Source organism: Siniperca chuatsi, linkage group LG1, assembly GCF_020085105.1.
Source record: "Siniperca chuatsi isolate FFG_IHB_CAS linkage group LG1, ASM2008510v1, whole genome shotgun sequence".
Taxonomy (NCBI): Eukaryota; Metazoa; Chordata; class Actinopteri; order Centrarchiformes; family Sinipercidae; genus Siniperca; species Siniperca chuatsi.
This window is the reverse complement of record NC_058042.1, coordinates 30899842-30916651: the sequence shown is the minus strand read 5'-3', so window position 1 is coordinate 30916651 and position 16810 is coordinate 30899842. Positions and strand designations below refer to the sequence as shown.

General features: G+C 41.6%; 2 protein-coding genes across 3 annotated transcripts; one reads left to right on the top strand and one right to left on the bottom strand.

Annotated features, from left to right (window-relative positions):
- Positions 1-6226: 6226 nt before the first annotated feature.
- On the bottom strand, positions 6227-12467 carry LOC122876673 (synapse-associated protein 1-like). Its single transcript, XM_044197282.1, has 9 exons — positions 12150-12467; positions 11615-11733; positions 11301-11367; positions 10705-10778; positions 10443-10582; positions 10107-10264; positions 7328-7377; positions 7038-7200; positions 6227-6852 (listed from the first exon to the last, which is right to left on the bottom strand). Exons 1-9 carry the CDS (start codon positions 12349-12351, stop codon positions 6722-6724), a joined length of 1104 nt encoding a protein of 367 aa, XP_044053217.1. The 5' UTR covers positions 12352-12467; the 3' UTR covers positions 6227-6721.
- Positions 12468-12833: 366 nt separating this feature from the next.
- Positions 12834-16618, top strand: phospho2 (phosphatase, orphan 2). Of its 2 annotated transcripts, none has more exons than XM_044197294.1 (4): positions 12834-12942; positions 13583-13660; positions 13911-14005; positions 14143-16618. In XM_044197294.1, exons 2-4 carry the CDS (start codon positions 13590-13592, stop codon positions 14700-14702), a joined length of 726 nt encoding a protein of 241 aa, XP_044053229.1. In that variant the 5' UTR covers positions 12834-12942; positions 13583-13589; the 3' UTR covers positions 14703-16618. The 2 variants fall into 2 exon arrangements, with proteins under 2 accessions (XP_044053229.1, XP_044053237.1); XM_044197302.1 differs by lacking the exon at positions 12834-12942 and adding an exon at positions 13333-13465.
- Positions 16619-16810: the final 192 nt, after the last annotated feature.

Here is a 16810-nt window from a genome sequence, read left to right as displayed (position 1 = left end):
TTTCAGCAAGCAAGATAGTGTTAGAACTGCACTACTTCAATGCCACAGGCAGCTGGCTCTCAAAAAAACAAAACAAAAAAAAAACCGGTATTGATATCTGCTTCTGAAAAACAAGCAAAGTCTGGCAAACACAAAGCCCTTTGGTTGAAGTATGAAATCCATAAAGCGAGTAAGTAGGCAGCTGTAAAGCTAAGCTTAAATGGGAAAAGGGTTAAGTCTCAATGAGATATTTAGACTGAACAGCTAACAGCGCATTGAAACTTGCCATTAGCTTCATCTAAGATTATTGCTTCCTTTCATGAAAACAAAAATCACAATCAATTTCCAATTACTGTAGACTGAGAACTTGTGATGCCCTTTGCTACAAATAGCCTGGATTAAATGACTAAAAAAAAAGGCATTTTTCCAGTCTTCTATTCAACAGCTTTTTCTGAATTAGTCTTAACTAAGACTGGAAAACCGACCTGAACTTCTGGCTACAAAGTCTTCCAGTAAACATTACAGTTGACTTTATGACTCTGCTGTTTGTCTAGAAAGCTCCTAATGGCACCACAATACATTTCTGGCTGTGTTACAAGATATAAGCCAACAAGGTCTCTCAGGTCTTCTGGTATTGGCCCCTTGAAGTGAACCAAACACTGAAGACACTAAAGGCAAAAACATGTATGTTTGTGCATGTGCAAAAGCCATTTGTGTCCATTGCATTGCATTTGTATTTTATCCAAATGATAAGTATTCTTATAGTGAGATTTCTCTGCTTTCTGTAAACATGTGGTGTTTCCTTTCTGATGAAATGTGTCCTAGACATAAGGTTTGAATTCACTTGACTTTGACCTGCATTTGTATTCTGCTTTGCACAAAAATATCCATGACGCACCTGGAGCTGCGTGTGTTAAAGTAGGTTAATGTTTAAACCTGCTGCATTGTCTGATGTCACTGATCTCACCCAACATTGTAAAGCACATTTTCCTCTAAAAACTCGACGTTAAACTCGTAGGCTTATATCTTCTCACACTACAGAGGTTAAAAAAAGAGGAAAAAAAACTATTTGGAGAGGGAGGAGGGTTAAAGAAGGAAATGGCTTGATTCCGCACCTGGCTTCTCACTTCTGTTCAACGGTCTACGTTAGTGGTTAGTGGAGTGTGCGCACGCGCGTGTGTGTGTGTGTGTGCGTTTGTCTGGAGCAGGATTTGTCTGTTGAATTGTGTGGGCTTGGCTAATAAAGGCCCCGCTGTCTCGGTTGATGACAGGTGTGCTTTGAATTACACACACACACACACACACACACACACACACACACACACACAAACACACACAATGACAACCATCAGAGACGAAAGTGACTATACATTTGTGACCCAAAACATCTGCTGTGAGATTTGTGTAGACAGGGACAGTGAGAGTGAAAGACTTTTGGTTGATGAACGAGTGAGAGACGGAGAAGAGAGAGAAAGAAAAAGCAAATAAAAAGCAACACAGCATGAGACGCAGAGACTGGGAGTCTCAGACAATCTCAAGCCTACACAAGTTAGTTATCATCCATCTCCATATAAAAACCATAGCAGACTTTGTGGGTGACTGAGGCCCTTCCGTAATTAATAGATGAACTATTAGGCTTGCCAATGACAGGGTAAGGTGCAGCAGGGCAGAAAATGTCTGTGCATGCTCGTCAGCATCAAACAATGTCCTATACTTGTATATTGGCCCCTGAGTGTGTAATGCCATCTCCTGTCAAAAGCTCCAAATATGGACAAATGCTTTTGTGGCCTATCCTGTGACACGGCGGTCTGGTTGCAGGAGTGTGAGCCTGACAGAAAATACACAACACAGCACTGTGTGATTCATTCACTTGGTAGTTGAACATCCTGCAATCATGGTTTCCGGCAAGCAGCCACTAAAGGATAATATCCAAAAGCGCATTTTCTTAAATCCGCCACATGTGTTATTTTGGGATAAATATCCCATGCGGTTAATGCAGGGTTCTGTCTGTGAATATGTGTGTTTTCTGTGGAACTGTGCAAACAAGCCGCACTGTGACGGGAAGCACACGGCTTCGTAGAGTGAGGCACAGCCCAAGGTGTTAACAATGATACATTGTATACTGGAAAACACGTTGGTATTACTGCACTTGTAAGGACCAACGCTGAGAACTACAACACGCTGCGCTACATGCAAGGCACTGATGAGTATTTTTACCAAAATCTAATCCTGGTTCCAAATCTGAACTTTGACCTTAACCCATACTCTCCCCTTAACATAAATGTAATGTTTTCTCAAACTCTTAAACCCCAACTCAAAATCCTCCAACTATCTCAACTTCAGTCTTACAGAGCACCTTTTTAAACACATATGCATGCGTTTTTGTGGTGGAGGACACTCACAGGAGCCCTTTCTCGTTAAATTCACCAACAATAGTCTCAGAGCCTTTTGGGGTCTCAGGGCTACACCCTTTATAGTTTAAATGGCTTTACAGAACAGTCATAAAGGCGAAAGGCCAGCAGTCCCTATGAAAACGACAGCTTTACGGGGGTTTAAATCAGCTCTACACCTATCACAAGTTCAGCCATCCATCCTTGGGGTTGAAGTTTTGTGTTCAAGTACATTTCACAGTTTTGTTGCAACCATCTTGTTATTTTCTACCGCGTCTTTATGTTCACTTGCTTTGCAGTGGGTGTCTCATTTTTGGGTCTTATTTTTGGTCCTTTCAGTTCAAGTGTCAATGTAAACGTCGCTGTGGCATGCGCGTACACCAACCTGGTTGTAGGCAGGAGCTGAATTAAGTCACAGACATCTGAAAGCAGATTCAGATGAGGAAGCTGTCCGCAATGAGGAACCTAAAAAGAGCCAAAGAGAGAGAGAATATGAGGGAGAATATTGGACTTCCTTTCACCAGGTGGACAGAAATACAACTCCAAATGAATGATAATGTTGTTCCGTGTCTGCTGGTTGTGTAAATAGGCAACAGTTTGATAAATCTAGTTGCTTGAATGGGGCTGGCAAAATTCAGATATCAAAATTCAATATGAAAAAAATCGAACTTGAACACCTACCGGGGATAAGCAGTCAAGCCTGAATCAATCAGACCTCTTACCAGGTCAGTCACATGATCCAAGAAATCAGAGAAGTTCAGATGAGCGACAGGAAATCAAATTTTCACTCTAAATTGTTAGCCCCCCCCCCCACACACACACAAATTTTTTTGATGTTACAAAATTTCAAACCTCATAAATTCTGATAGAGGGTTTTCAAAGTAAAACATTTAAATTATATGCATTTAAATGTCAAAGTATTATATAAAGTATTCAGTAGTGGTTACATTTCACATGTAGGTATTCAGATGCAAACTCCTATGGCCTGTCTTGGTTTCCATAGTTATTATGTTATTAAAAACGCAAACGTCATCATGAATAGCAAATTTATCATTTACATTGGACGCACTCTTCATCCTTGCTTTTCTTTAAAACTGCTCCCCAAATTCGGAACATTCCTTACCTTTTGTATCCCGGCAGGCTATAGAGAGCGCTGCACTGACTGTTGCTATAAAATACAAAAAAAAATGAGAAAACACTTGGTTGGGCAGTAAAGGAGGATTTGTGCCTCACAGCACACATTACATGCCACACAGAAAACACACACTCTGTGATGTCTTTGTTTCAGCGTGATTATCTCTCATCTCTGTTTATTCTGTCTCTTTGTCTGGAATACAGACAAGAAAATCTGCAGGCTATGCGGGCTAGACACACACACAGAAGCGCACACACACACACACACACACACACACACACACACACACAGGCCCACCGTTATGCATTATTAAAAGATTGTTAAACCAAGCAATAAACACACACACACACATGGGTGCTAATCTGCCGGGCTTTGTCACCATGGTGACAACTGTGTGGAGACCAGCTGGTGGACCCTGGCTGTGATGTTGCGATGGGGGTGATGTATATGTGTGTATGAGAAAAGAGAGACAAAACAAAGAGGGAACACACCGTGTAGCACTGAGAATGAGTCTGTTCATTGAGCTGCGTGTTTTTCACATTATGCGCCTGGACACACCTGAAACCCAAGAAGAAGAGAGAAAAAGCACAGCAGACATTAGCATATTGATCCTGGTATTGATCGCCAGTTGCAAATGAGTATTTATTCTCCAATTCATTTTAGCGTCTGTATTGTGGTGGGAGTAGTGTTGACATTCCAGACAGCACACCATCTGTTTCCACCGCTCTTACACAGAAACAAGGAGCATGCAGAGACAAGTCTGGCTGTGTTTGTCTCATTTAACATGATTACAGACTTTCTACTACCAAAACATCCAGGCCCCCTTCCCATCTTTCCACACTCACTTACTCACTCTCTCTCCGCTGACTTCCTTCTCGTCCACCTCTGCACGCTGCCCTCAGTTCCGCCACCACATTCAGCTACACTAGCATTGTTTGTTCATGTGAAACCACAAATTAAATGTCAAACTCTCAAGAGAATTCAGTTTTGAGGTCATACAGAATGGGACTTTGCCTGGAATGACCATCCACTTGAAAGGGCTGAACACAGTGCTACTTGCTTTCCAGTCTGAAGTTAAGGCAGCAGTGCTGAAGCTAAAGACGCGGCCATGACCTGAAGAGGAAATTTCAACATACTGACACATTGCTATCTCCATGGCAGCCGCTCTGTTTCTGATGGAGACCACGGATGTCCCAGCGGAGGGGATAAAGAAGGTTGAACAAGAAAGTTTCCATTAGTATCAACACAAAATCACCATTTTTCCCCCACCATTTTAGCCTTTATTAGACAGTAGCAGACAGCTGACAGGAAATGAGGAGCGATAGAGATGGGGCAGGGAGGGGTTGGGTGGACTGGTGGTAACATGCAACAAAGGCCCCCAGCCGGACTCGAACCAGAGATGTTGCGATTCCATGGCTAAGCCATCAGGATGTCCCAGAAATGAAATTCAACTGACTTGAAAGAGCAGACTTAAGAACTGAAGATGCATGAATCTTAATCAGGGGAAGAACCCTCTGCCTTTTTGATAAGACATTTTGACACATATGCTTATTCACTTTCTTGCAAAGAGTTAGATGAGAAGATCGATACCACTTTCACACCTCTGAGAGGTATCGATCTTCTCATCTAACTCTCGGCAAAAAACGAGAGTTAGCGTGTTCCCCAGAATTTTGAACTATTCCTTTAGGGTTGATATTACTGTAATTAAAGAACATTAGCCGTTCTTTTCAACATGATCAAATGTGATACCAGTTGCAACATCCTGGTATGACTAAATGAGTAAACAAGTAAGGAAATCATATGATATATATAGTATATAATAATGTTTCTGCCATACTGCTTTGTCATTTGCTGGTGTTTTTGTCTTATCTAGTGTTCATGGGTTACAATACACACGATGAGCAAAATCAATAAGCCTGTGAAAACGCAAATTTTCTAACAAAAAGTGGCCTACACGGGAACTTGCTAACTCTTCGATGCTAACATATTGCTACGATGCTTGTCATTCTGTCTAAATGCTCTTCTACTGCCATGCAGCAGGACGGCAGGACGTGAAGGGTGTAAAGTGAGTTTATGAGAGCTTTGTATCTTGACGGTATGAATGAGCCCTCTTTGCATGCGTCTTCCACTTACATCCCGTGTCCTTTCTAATAGATCAGTCTTGATATGCTCCAATGTATTTCTTGAGTACATTTTGTTCCTTGTTAATTTTGGATAATTGTCTGCATTTGTGCCCGGGTGTAGACTTCCTGAGGACACAGCTCTCATCCCTAATGTAATTGTAGGCAATCCCAACCTAATTCTTTATTATATGCACTTCTATATGTTACGTTAGGGTTCTACATCAATGGGTGGACTTCATGGAGAATCTAATTAAATGTACAAGGAGGACAAGGATGTAAAGCCTGTAATGTACTGATAATATGTCATGTGTTATAGCTTCATAAAAAGGCTTTGTAGCATTGTTCAAAAATCACAAAAACACTATTTTGTATCATTTTAAAAACCTAGTTCCCCTGGGCTTCGTCTCCACTTTAAACACGATGTATATTGTCCATAATAACATAAATATTTATTAAAGGATGACAGATAAAACAGAAAATATACAGTATTTCAACAGCAGCAGAGAAGCTAAATAAAGCAGACATGCACACGAGTTTGTCAGAATGCAATACAAAATGTAGTGTAACGTTATGAAAGGGAAATGCAACTTGAAGTTAAGTAGTGTTAGAATCTTCTTTATTTACATTAATGTAACTTTACATTTGACTTTGCTGTACTGTAACTATACTAAGACTTTACTGTACAAACCACCAGAAAGCAGCAGTGGAAACAGAGATAAAATTTTATGTGATTTCAAACAGGCCTCCTCCAATACAAAATTCATGGTACTTGTACTGCAGCGCCCTCTAGCGGCTTTTCCCATCAAAAAGAGACCGGGTTGGGGGAAAAGCAAGTCGATAAAACTAATTTAGGAAGGAGCAATGAAGTAGCACTTTACTAATACGCCTGAACATAACCGCTGTTGCCAGCAGAGGTGACACACTCTTGCTATTATTGGATCTACACCATCATCAGGTACAGGGAGAATGCTTACAACATAGTAATCACAGCTGGGTGGGGCAGAGGATGTAGAAGTTCATCCCCTTATGCATCACTGGTCACTATTCATCCATTCTGGGTCAGATCACCGCACAGAAGACAGACACACAGTGGTCTAGCTGTCGTCAGCCTGGAGCATCTTCTCGATCTCTTGATCCCACTGGTCGTCTTTGTTGTCTGACTCCGTCACCACCTCGTACTCCTGCAGCTCCTGCTGCAGCTCCTTCTCCCAGTCTGCGGACTCATCTGAATGTAAAAAGGGATGGGAGGATTATGAGCAAGACAGTTATTACTCAACACAATCACAGAATGCTGCCTTCCAAAATACAAATTGGATGCGTACGTACAGTAAACGCTTGCAGCTCTGTGACGTGAGCACCTAAGAGACGACATTTAGCTGAAGAATTAATAGAAACTCTTATATAGCTAACCATCAGGAGAGGGGACGCTGTCCTTCTTATCCAGCACCAGCTGCTCCATCTCTTTCCTCAGGTCCTCCTGGTTGATGGCCGCCGAGTCGAAAGCGTCGCTCACAAACTCAGACGCTCCGGGACTTGTCGACATCTCCTCCTCTTCCTCTTCTTCTTGAGGTGGCTGAGAGTCACGCAGACAGGACAGAGGCAACTCATTGTACGGCTCGTTCTTAACTTTTAGAATGATTGCTGGAAAACATCAAGATACGCGCACACACACCAACACGTCTTCATTTCAGCACTCTTACCTTCTGTATGTCGCTGATGGAAACTGGTGGAGTTTTTGGTCTGACAATGTCTACAAAAAAAAAAACAAAACAATACAGTGCTATTAGTTTTCCATATGCAAATCACAATGTGGTGTTTGCTTAACACAATGACCCATGGATTTTCTCTAAAGCTACAGCCCTGTCTGTGGTTTGAAGAGGTTATGTATAGCAGGAGTCTCAAATCTCAAATTACAGAGAACACAGCAGAAATCCACGAGCTGTCCCTGATGATAAAACAAAAAAAAGACAAACGCAACAGCAATGTTTGTGGTGTGATAAGTTATTCACAAATCGGGGACACATAAGGTGACAAAGCACATTATTCTCTCTTACCACATCTTCTGCTGTAGAACATCAATCTTTACATGCCCATTTTACACAAATAAGCAGAGGAAAGAGAAAACACCTGGGGCCAGATGTGTACGCACAAAAACCATGCATACGCCTGTTACCACATATCAACTGGTATTTATCAAAGAAGAACGTGCAGTGAGATGTGTGCACCTTCAGGCCGTGCATACACATGTTCTTTTCTGGAGCAAGTCACAGTCACAGTGACTTGTTTGTAGATGTTCAACAGATTATCTTGCGCCTAAACCTAACCAAACCTTAACCACAGCGGTGTAATATCAGAAAACGGTTTTATTTGTGAAACAGTTGAATTGTTGAATCTCAACTAATACACTGTTGAAATGTTACAGATGCTACTATAAACTATCTGTAGGCTGACTATCCAAATCAACTGTTACCCATTTTACTACCCTGTCTTAATGGTCATCTTATCCTCAATTGTGAAGCACTTTGTAAAGTCTGTTTTGAAATTGGCGCTAAATCATTGACTATCTTTCTCTCTTTATAATAATAATAAACTTTATTTATAGAGCACTTATCAAATCAAAGTACAAAGTGCTTCACAGAGAGAGAAATAAAATACCACAGTCAATGATAAAATACATAAAAACCAATAAAATAAACAGACAGCTCAGGTAAGATCAGGAAATGCTTTCTGATAAAAATGTGTTTTGAGACGAGACTTAAACGAAGACACTGACTCAGACAACCTAAATTCTTCGAGCAAGTTCTTCCAGAGCCTCGGGGCCCTGATGGCAAAAGCTCTGCCCCCCTTAGTTTTCATCTTGGACTCAGGAAGAGACAGGAGACCCTTGCCCGAAGATCTCAGACTACGTGAAGGTTCATAATGGATTAAAAAGTCTAAAATATAGTCTGAAGCCAGGCCATGAAGAGCCTTAAAAGTAATGAGTTTGGCCAGACACATGTTGTTGAAAATTGATATTTAAAAAAAAATCAGCAGCAAGGGCATTAGAAGACTCATCAACATGAATATTAAAATCACCACAAAGAACAATTCTATCATAATTTAAAACAAGACGGGATAAAAACTCAACAAGGAGGAGCCAGCTGGTTTAGGGGGGGGCGACAAATAATAGAAAATATGACCGGGAGGGGGCGGATCTTTATTAAATTATTATTATTGCTGTGTCGGCTGTGTCTGTTTCGTATTAAGGACCTATGCAAAGTTACCACAAGAATTTTAAAAAGTAGCACTAGAGGGATCCGGGCTCCAGATAGCAGCACTATGATCAGTCCACAAGGGGGAGGTAGTGGCAGCGGAGGGTGCGTGGCTGTTTATGGTGGGCAGAGAAGGGAAAGAAGAAGAGCGAGGGGAAACAGGTGATGTAAATAGTCAACTACATGAGGAGGTTAGCCGCCAGCATGCGACTACCTGACTTGTTTGGGTGAAGACCGTCTCGTGCAAACAAGGACGAATGATCCCAGAATAAGTTCAAATTGTGAATAAAACGTCATGGGTGCTGCAGACAGACTGGAGCCAGGTGTGAAGGCTGAGGATCCTGCTAAAACGGCCAATTCCCCGACCCAGTGTAGGAATTGGACCCGAAATGAAAGCATGCTTTCCGGTGCTGTTGAGCAGGTCGAAGAGGCGGATGAAGTCTGCTTTCGTCAGCTCAGACTGCTGACGGGCGGTGTCACTGGTGCCGACATGGACTATGATTGTCGTGATAGTCGTCGGGAGTCCAACCAAAAGTCCAGGGAGCTTTTCGAGGATGTCGTAGCTCTGGGAAAGCAGCGTGTGACCGCGTTAACGAAGCGGATATTCCTCACTATGGAATCTCCAACTATCAGCGCAGTTGGGGGGATGAGAGGAGGCAGAGTCGGTGATCGCGGAGACCGCCGAGTTCCATCAGCCGTCCCTGGGACAGCTGTGGCCGGGGACTACATGTGATGAATGCGTGCCATAAATAGCCCCAGCTTTTCTTTGACAGGTCTAACGAGTGGTGGAGCAAGCAGAAGTATTGATATGCAAACATATGTGATTAAGGGCGTGTCTACATCCATTTATGGCTAACTGCTGGGAGTGGAAATCAGGCTCGTGCACTGATGGGCAGGCGTGCCCAGTTCAGTAATGATTTGAGATCTGTAAGACAGAACCACACGGCTTCATAACGCTGACGTAAACAATGCGTACACATATTTCTGGAGTTTTACTCGTGAATCTACACAAGAGTTTCATGTGTCTAGCTGCTGAAGCTCATAGTAGGAGTGCCAGCCATTCTGAGCACACAGGCAGTTGGGAGAGGCACATTTGATATCCTCCACCCTTGTGAATTACATGTATGGGTATAAAAGAAGCGAATGCAGCACTGGCAGTGGCCCGTGTTGATGTGAATAACAGGTGAAAGGACCCCGCGGCGCATCTCTGCAAGGATGCAAGTCTGACCTGTTAAGACGACGTCCTCAGGTGAAACGCTGGCCCCTCTGTCCTCACCGTCCTTCTGCTGCTTCTGCTGCTGGGCTGCCAGCGCTGTGAGCTGAGCTGACTGCTTGATCAGAGACACCCGGTAGAAATAATTCCTCCAGAAAACCTCCTCCTTCACACTGTCAAACACAAACCCATCACCACCCATTTTATAACATCATTTGAATATCACGGCGATTCCACAGGTGAATGTAATCATGTCCAGTCAACACACTTGCAGAAACAGGCACATAATGTAAAATATATAATGTACACACACGCATACAACCACACACTCAAAGCTGGAAGACTACTGACTGTTTAGGAACCAAGTCAAAGCGCATGCGGTTGAGGAGCTGGTCTTCCTCCAGCATCACTGCAGCCAGAGGATACATCTGCTCCATGTCGAAGTGGAACTGAACACCAGCGGGAGGGTCTCGCAAGAAATTTCTCTTGTCCTAGAATCAGCAGCCAGAGAGCTCAGTTTCCAGAGATAACCAGAATGATGTATTGATCAAAGACAGCGATAATGTCACAGACATGTTGACACATTCATATAGTGTAGGATGTCTTTGCTTACAGCTGACAGAGCAAGGATCTGTTGCTGGATTGTCTCCTCCTCGTTGTAGCCGACCCAGGGGGGCACTGCTGCTTCTAGACACACACAGACACAGACACACACACACACGCACACACACAGACACACACACACCTTCAGTCATGTGCTATGAAAAATTCCCTTTGACACAAAGTACACAAGACCATCGGACAAAACTAGTCTTCAGAGACACACAAGAACAATATATCGAATTGAAGCTAATCCAAGCTGTTTGAAAGGCAAGTTATATGAGGTGCAAAGCATGTGACTTCATTGGAAGCTAGTTTGCCCTGTAAACTAAGGATTCTTGAACAGATTAAAAACTCATATCAGAATCAGAAACACTTTGTTGATCCCTGAGGGGAAACTCTCTTGTTACAGCTGCTCACTATCATGTCAGTAGAAGTACTAAGCAAATCAAAATATGAAACGCTATAATACAGGTAAGATAAATTAAGTACACAGTGGATATAAGTATAAAAGCTAAAATAAGCGTAAGGGTAATATGAGAGAGATTACTTGGTAAGTAATTGGTTATTTACTGTAAAGAAGATTCGCATTTTCCCTTCAGATTTTACCTGATTTTTTTGCCTTCTTCTCTTGGACAAACTTTTCTTGCTCCTTTTGGAAGTCTCCTAGAAAAGTCTGCAAATACACAAGTGTAACACATACATAGATACGTGTTAAATGGAGGAAAAGACTTATCAATTGGTGAAAAAGTCTAGGGGACAACACTTCTAATGGAATATTGCCATGATAATGTTATAACACGCTGAGTAAATTGCTGCACTTGACAAAAACAAGTAAAACCTCTGTAATTCCACATATTAGCCCTCCGAGTTGTCTTCGAAATGCTGCCAAACTTGTCAGACAAACCAAAAGAGCAACGTGCCTTGTCTATGATGCCGTCGATCTTCCCTTCTTCCACAGTCTTCTTGATGGTCTGAGCCGTCTCCACCACTGACTCAGAGATCTTCTTCGTGGCGCTGGAAGCAAAACTGAAGATGTAATCTTCAGATGGAGAGGGGAGATGAGAAGAGAGCGTAATTGACAACAGCACCATATTGTGGGACTGTTGCTACAAACTACTGCTGCGACACCACAACACAAATATATCAGATGACAGCTACTCCTGCAGTCAGATGGCCTCTGGTTGGCACTGGGCAACAAACAACAAAGCTGAAGAGGAAACCCCAGTTAACGTTATATTTCAAGAGAATGAAGAATAGGATGGGAAAAGCTTTCACCAACAACTACATTCTACTGATTTTCTGGGTTTCTGATGAGTTAACATAGACAGACAGACAGACGTACGTCACGCTGAATTAGACAACCAGAGAAGCAAGTTTGCTAATTACCTAGCATGACTTTAAATTCCGTTCTTTCGCAAAAACAACAATAACTTATGGAAAACAGTTCTTTCTCACCACCAAGTCCTTTGCCCTGCTCAGAGATTTCCTGGTTCGCCTCTGGTTCCCCATCCTGGTCAGCTGGCTGCTGTTTGTTTACCTCGTTTTGTGCTTCTACCACCTTTCCTTCCCGTTCCACACTCAGGTTTTCATTGTCGTCCGGCGTCTTCGTGTACGTCGGGTTCTCCAGACCCAACCACGTCCCTAAACCTTTGAACATATTGGTCGAAACAAAATAACGGGTTAGCTTAAAGATGAGAAAAAACAACAACCTGAGCAGAGGGTGATTCCTGACTTTATACAACCAGGAACTGATCCGACAGGATTTCTTCTTCGCTGTTTGCTTTCGTGTAATTCAAGTTGTGTGTTACTGCCACCCAGTGGTCAAACGGGTGGAATGAGGCCTACACTGGGTCAATAGCGGTCAAAAGGTAAACTTCGGTTGTAGATTTTCAGTTGCAATACACGACGATACATAATGGGTGGTTTGGTCGGAAATATTAAGAAAAATATACTGCAACAAGTGCATTAATTTAGGCAATATTATTACAAAATTATTCATTATAGGTAACCCCACACACTCTTTAAAAATATAAAATATTTAATATAGTATAATGTCAAGGCATGTGTTTATATGGGACATTTTAGGAACGACTGTTACCACAATAATAATAATTATTATACTAGTTATTATAAAAGACTCCTCACCAGAAGGTGTCGGTAATGAGCCCAGAAATTGTTGCACATCTTGTAACACAACAAGACGAGGAGGACGACACCAGACCGGTGGACTAATGTCAAGCAGGCTGAGGTCAGTTTCCATTGATCAACGCTTTATTACCTACTGTCATGTATTTCATGTCTCTTAAATCTAGTGTAGAAAACACCGTAATCCTTGTTATTCCCCCTGAGCCTGATCTGAACTGCTGGAGCAGAATGTTAATGGAAGGATTAGCCGGGCTGCTAGGCCGTTGATTTGTAGCGAGACGAGGTTACACCAGACTTCTTAACATAACAAGTCACTTAAAACATAGTGAGTTTAAACTGTAATGTTATAGTGTATAGAAAATAACTGAAAACACCTCAGGATTAATTGAGGTGTTGTGGTAGAATCGGCATACAAGATGAGAGCGAAATATTGAGATAAAACAGCTGGGTGGTAGAGTTTATTGGCGTCAGTCACAGTTTGTGCTGGTAAAAGATAAGTTGGTTGAGCGTAACTGACAGAACAGCTGATCATACAAATAGATAATTTGATATATTAACCAAACCCTAATGTCACCACTAGACTGAGCAAACATGCGTAATACAACGTTATCTAACGAGAATATTAGGTAATAAGCATTAATTTTTTTATTTTATTTATTTGAGGTCAAAAATATTAATTGCTTTATTACTCCAGGTCTCGCTGTACATCGTTCTTTATTTGAAACTGTCATGTCTTTTTCCAGGTGAAAAATGAAGACTCTGATGGTGTTTGATTTTGACCACACTGTGGTCGATGACAACAGTGACACTTGGGTGATTAGGTAAATACTATATTGATTGCTTCAATGAATTAATCACTATAGGAATAGATTTTTACTGCTGCAAAATGTATTTAAAAATCTATTGGAGTACAACTACAAGACTATTTGATACTAGGAGATCGAAATACCACACTGACAGCATCACTGTACAGAAAAGGACCACAGATTAAATATCATTTCCTATATTTTAATTACAAGCAACATGACCGCTTTATCCACAGTGGATCTTTTTTGTTTTCCCTCTTCACAGATGCCTTCCAGATCAGACTCTACCTGACTCTGTGAAGAATTCCTACCAAAAAGGCCACTGGACTGAGTTCATGGGCAGAGTGATGAACTACATAGGTGAGAGTTAATTATCCTGTTTGTAGGCCATTCATTCATACATCTATAGAGCTGCTCAAAATAGTTGTACATTATATTGCCACCTCCAACCTGCCTATTCTTCAGTCCTCTGACCTTTTTTCTGTCTGTCCATCCAGGAGACCAGGAGGTCAGCCCTGACAGGGTCCGCAGTGTGATGGAGACCATCCCCTTCACAGCTGGAATGACAGACTTGCTGGCATTCATATCAGAGCATAAAAGCACCATCGACTGCATCGTCATCTCTGACTCCAACACCATGTTCATAGACTGGATCCTCCACTCATCTGGACTCCAGGCAGCCGTCGATCGGGTTTTCACCAACCCGGCCAAGTTCAATCAGCTCGGGTACATGGAGGTGCAGTGCTACCACTCTCACGACTGCGATCGATGCCCCGTCAACCTCTGTAAGAAAAAAGTCCTGAAGCTGTATCTGTCGCAGCAGTCCGATGGAGGTGTGGAGTATGAGCGGATATTTTACGTGGGCGACGGTGGGAATGATCTCTGCCCCGCTTACTGTCTGAGAGGGCACGATGTTGTGATGCCCAGAAAGGGGTACACCCTGGAGAAACTGCTGGCTAAGCCGGAAGGTCAGGAAGATAACGCTTCTCTAAGAGCTAAAGTCATTGCCTGGAGCAGTGGCACTGACATCCTCGAGGAACTGAAAGCAAATATTTAGTAGTAAGCAGGGCCATGGAGTACAATACTTGATCGACTTCTCATTTGTAACTGAAATATTGCATTCATGGCAAATATTGAGTCTGCACTGTGGAGGGCACATGCTGCTGCCTGTAATTGTTTTAAAATATATTCACATTATCAATTTTAAAGTAACATTGTTTGATAAAAAATATATTTGTAAAAATATTTTCATTTAGTTATAAATCTTTGAAAATTGATTATTTGTCTGCAGGAAATTGTCTCTTCTTTAAAAACAGTAACAACCCCCACTAAACAAGGTTGGACTCTCAGTTATAATCAAAGGTTTGTGTTTTATTTGGAGGTGGGGAGGAATGGAGGCATCTGAGCCCATTTACATTACAAATACATTCCAAAAAACAATGTTTACACGTGCAGGTTGGACACTGGATCATAACTGAGTCAAGGTTATATTTAGTATAGTGTTCAAGATCTTAATTATTATCCGGGGCCTGATCCAGGGAGCAGGGGAGTACTCCGGAAAGGAGGACTAGCAAGTTGGACTTTACACAGCAAGAACAGGTTTTACAGAAAAGCCCCTGTTCGAGACAGCAGGTTGACTGGAAAGACAGTATGTATTATAATGGCAGCTGGTGCCCTTCTTTTTTTTAATTAAAAGAATAGTTTTGTGTTTTGGGAAATATGCTTATTTGCTTTCTTGCTAAGAGTTAGATGAGAAGATTGATACCGCTCTCACTTCTACACTAAATGTAAAGCTGCAGCCAGCAGCCAATTAGCTTAGCTTAGCATTAAGACTGGAAGCAGGGGGAAACAGCTAGCTGTTCTGTTCAAAGGTTAAAAAACAAACAAACCGCCTAACAGCACCTGTTATGTCTTCTTTTTCTTCTTTGTTTAATCCAAACAAATTCGATATAATGAGTTCCCAGTGAGCCGTGACAGTGTGACAGCATGCACAGGACCAGGACCCTGAAACTCAAGCAGCCAAATGGAATTCAGTTTTACACCTGTGCTTTTCCTACCGTGATGCGTCAAAATGTCTTCAGGCAAAAAGGCGTATTGTAGTATAGATACAAAAATATAATTTTAGATCAGGGCTGTAGCCACCATTTTTAATGTAACACATTAACTTACCTCAGTTGCCCTAGGCTAAATAAGATTAAAGAAATTAAACACTATTTCTGCCGTTGAAACGTTTTTCTAGTTTCTAGAAAATGCAAAAAGTTTTTTAATGTTACCTAACCTTACAAAAGAAAGTATAACATCACTTCTAGGAAAAAATAACGTGTATCCATTGCTACAACCCTTGATTTCAAGATCATACAGTAGGAGAACACACAGATAACTGAGCTAATTACGTATTACCCGTTACCTGTGGATTTACCCATGGATTTATTTATTATATTTTTGTTCTTTATACAATGTATCTCATATGTGCTGCTCTGTGGCTGTGAACATGTCTGCCCTTCAGTGATTTTAACTGTTTTATATCTCAGGTCTGTGGTTTATAGTCAAACATGTGAAGCTATCTTGATTTGGATCATGTTAACGCTGAGATGGCTGTATTGAATGGCATAAACCTCAACTATTTGTTAAAGCTAAATGAACAGAAAGTCCAGGTCAGTGGCCCCCAGGTTTACTGAGTTATGTGGATAACTTACATCCATCCATGCTTCAAATGTTTGAGAAGGTATTTAGTAATATTATCCAGATAACTAGGCAACTGTCTCAGATAGTATTGGGATAATCCAGGGAGTTTATCCAGGTTTCTCGTAGCCAGTTGATATTACCTGAACAGAGTAATGGGTTTCCAACTTCATGTTTATGGAACCACATGCATCGGGGGATTGTCATGTCATGTCAAGAGGCAACATGTGAAATAATATTTGTTTGTTCTTGTAATTCTAATGATGCAATTAAAACCAGAAACCTCTTGTATCTATTTTTTCTTTATGTACTGTTCACTGAGTGACGAGGAAAAAAGAAACCCCTGTGCACTGCAATGCAATCAAACAGTCTTGCAGTCCAGTACTTAATATGCCTTTGTGAAACTGTGATGGTGTGGCGTTGGATTGCATTATAGTATAAGAGTTTTCTATAATTTTTCCTTTGTGTGTGTATATATAAATG

What these genes read in the sequence shown, in the direction of transcription:
- LOC122876673 (XM_044197282.1), bottom strand. Translation starts at nt 12,351, where the DNA reads ATGTTCAAAGGTTTAGGGACGTGGTTGGGTCTGGAGAACCCGACGTAC. An exon ending in GAAGAAGGCAAAAAAATCAG is followed by an intron (nt 10,779 to 11,300) that starts GTAAAATCTGAA and finishes GTGTGTGTCTAG; the next exon opens with AAGCAGCAGTGCCCCCCTGG. An exon ending in CAGCGTCCCCTCTCCTGATG is followed by an intron (nt 6,853 to 7,037) that starts GTTAGCTATATA and finishes TTTTACATTCAG; the next exon opens with ATGAGTCCGCAGACTGGGAG.
- phospho2 (XM_044197294.1), top strand. Translation starts at nt 13,590, where the DNA reads ATGAAGACTCTGATGGTGTTTGATTTTGACCACACTGTGGTCGATGAC. An exon ending in AGTGACACTTGGGTGATTAG is followed by an intron (nt 13,661 to 13,910) that starts GTAAATACTATA and finishes CCCTCTTCACAG; the next exon opens with ATGCCTTCCAGATCAGACTC. An exon ending in CAGAGTGATGAACTACATAG is followed by an intron (nt 14,006 to 14,142) that starts GTGAGAGTTAAT and finishes CTGTCCATCCAG; the next exon opens with GAGACCAGGAGGTCAGCCCT.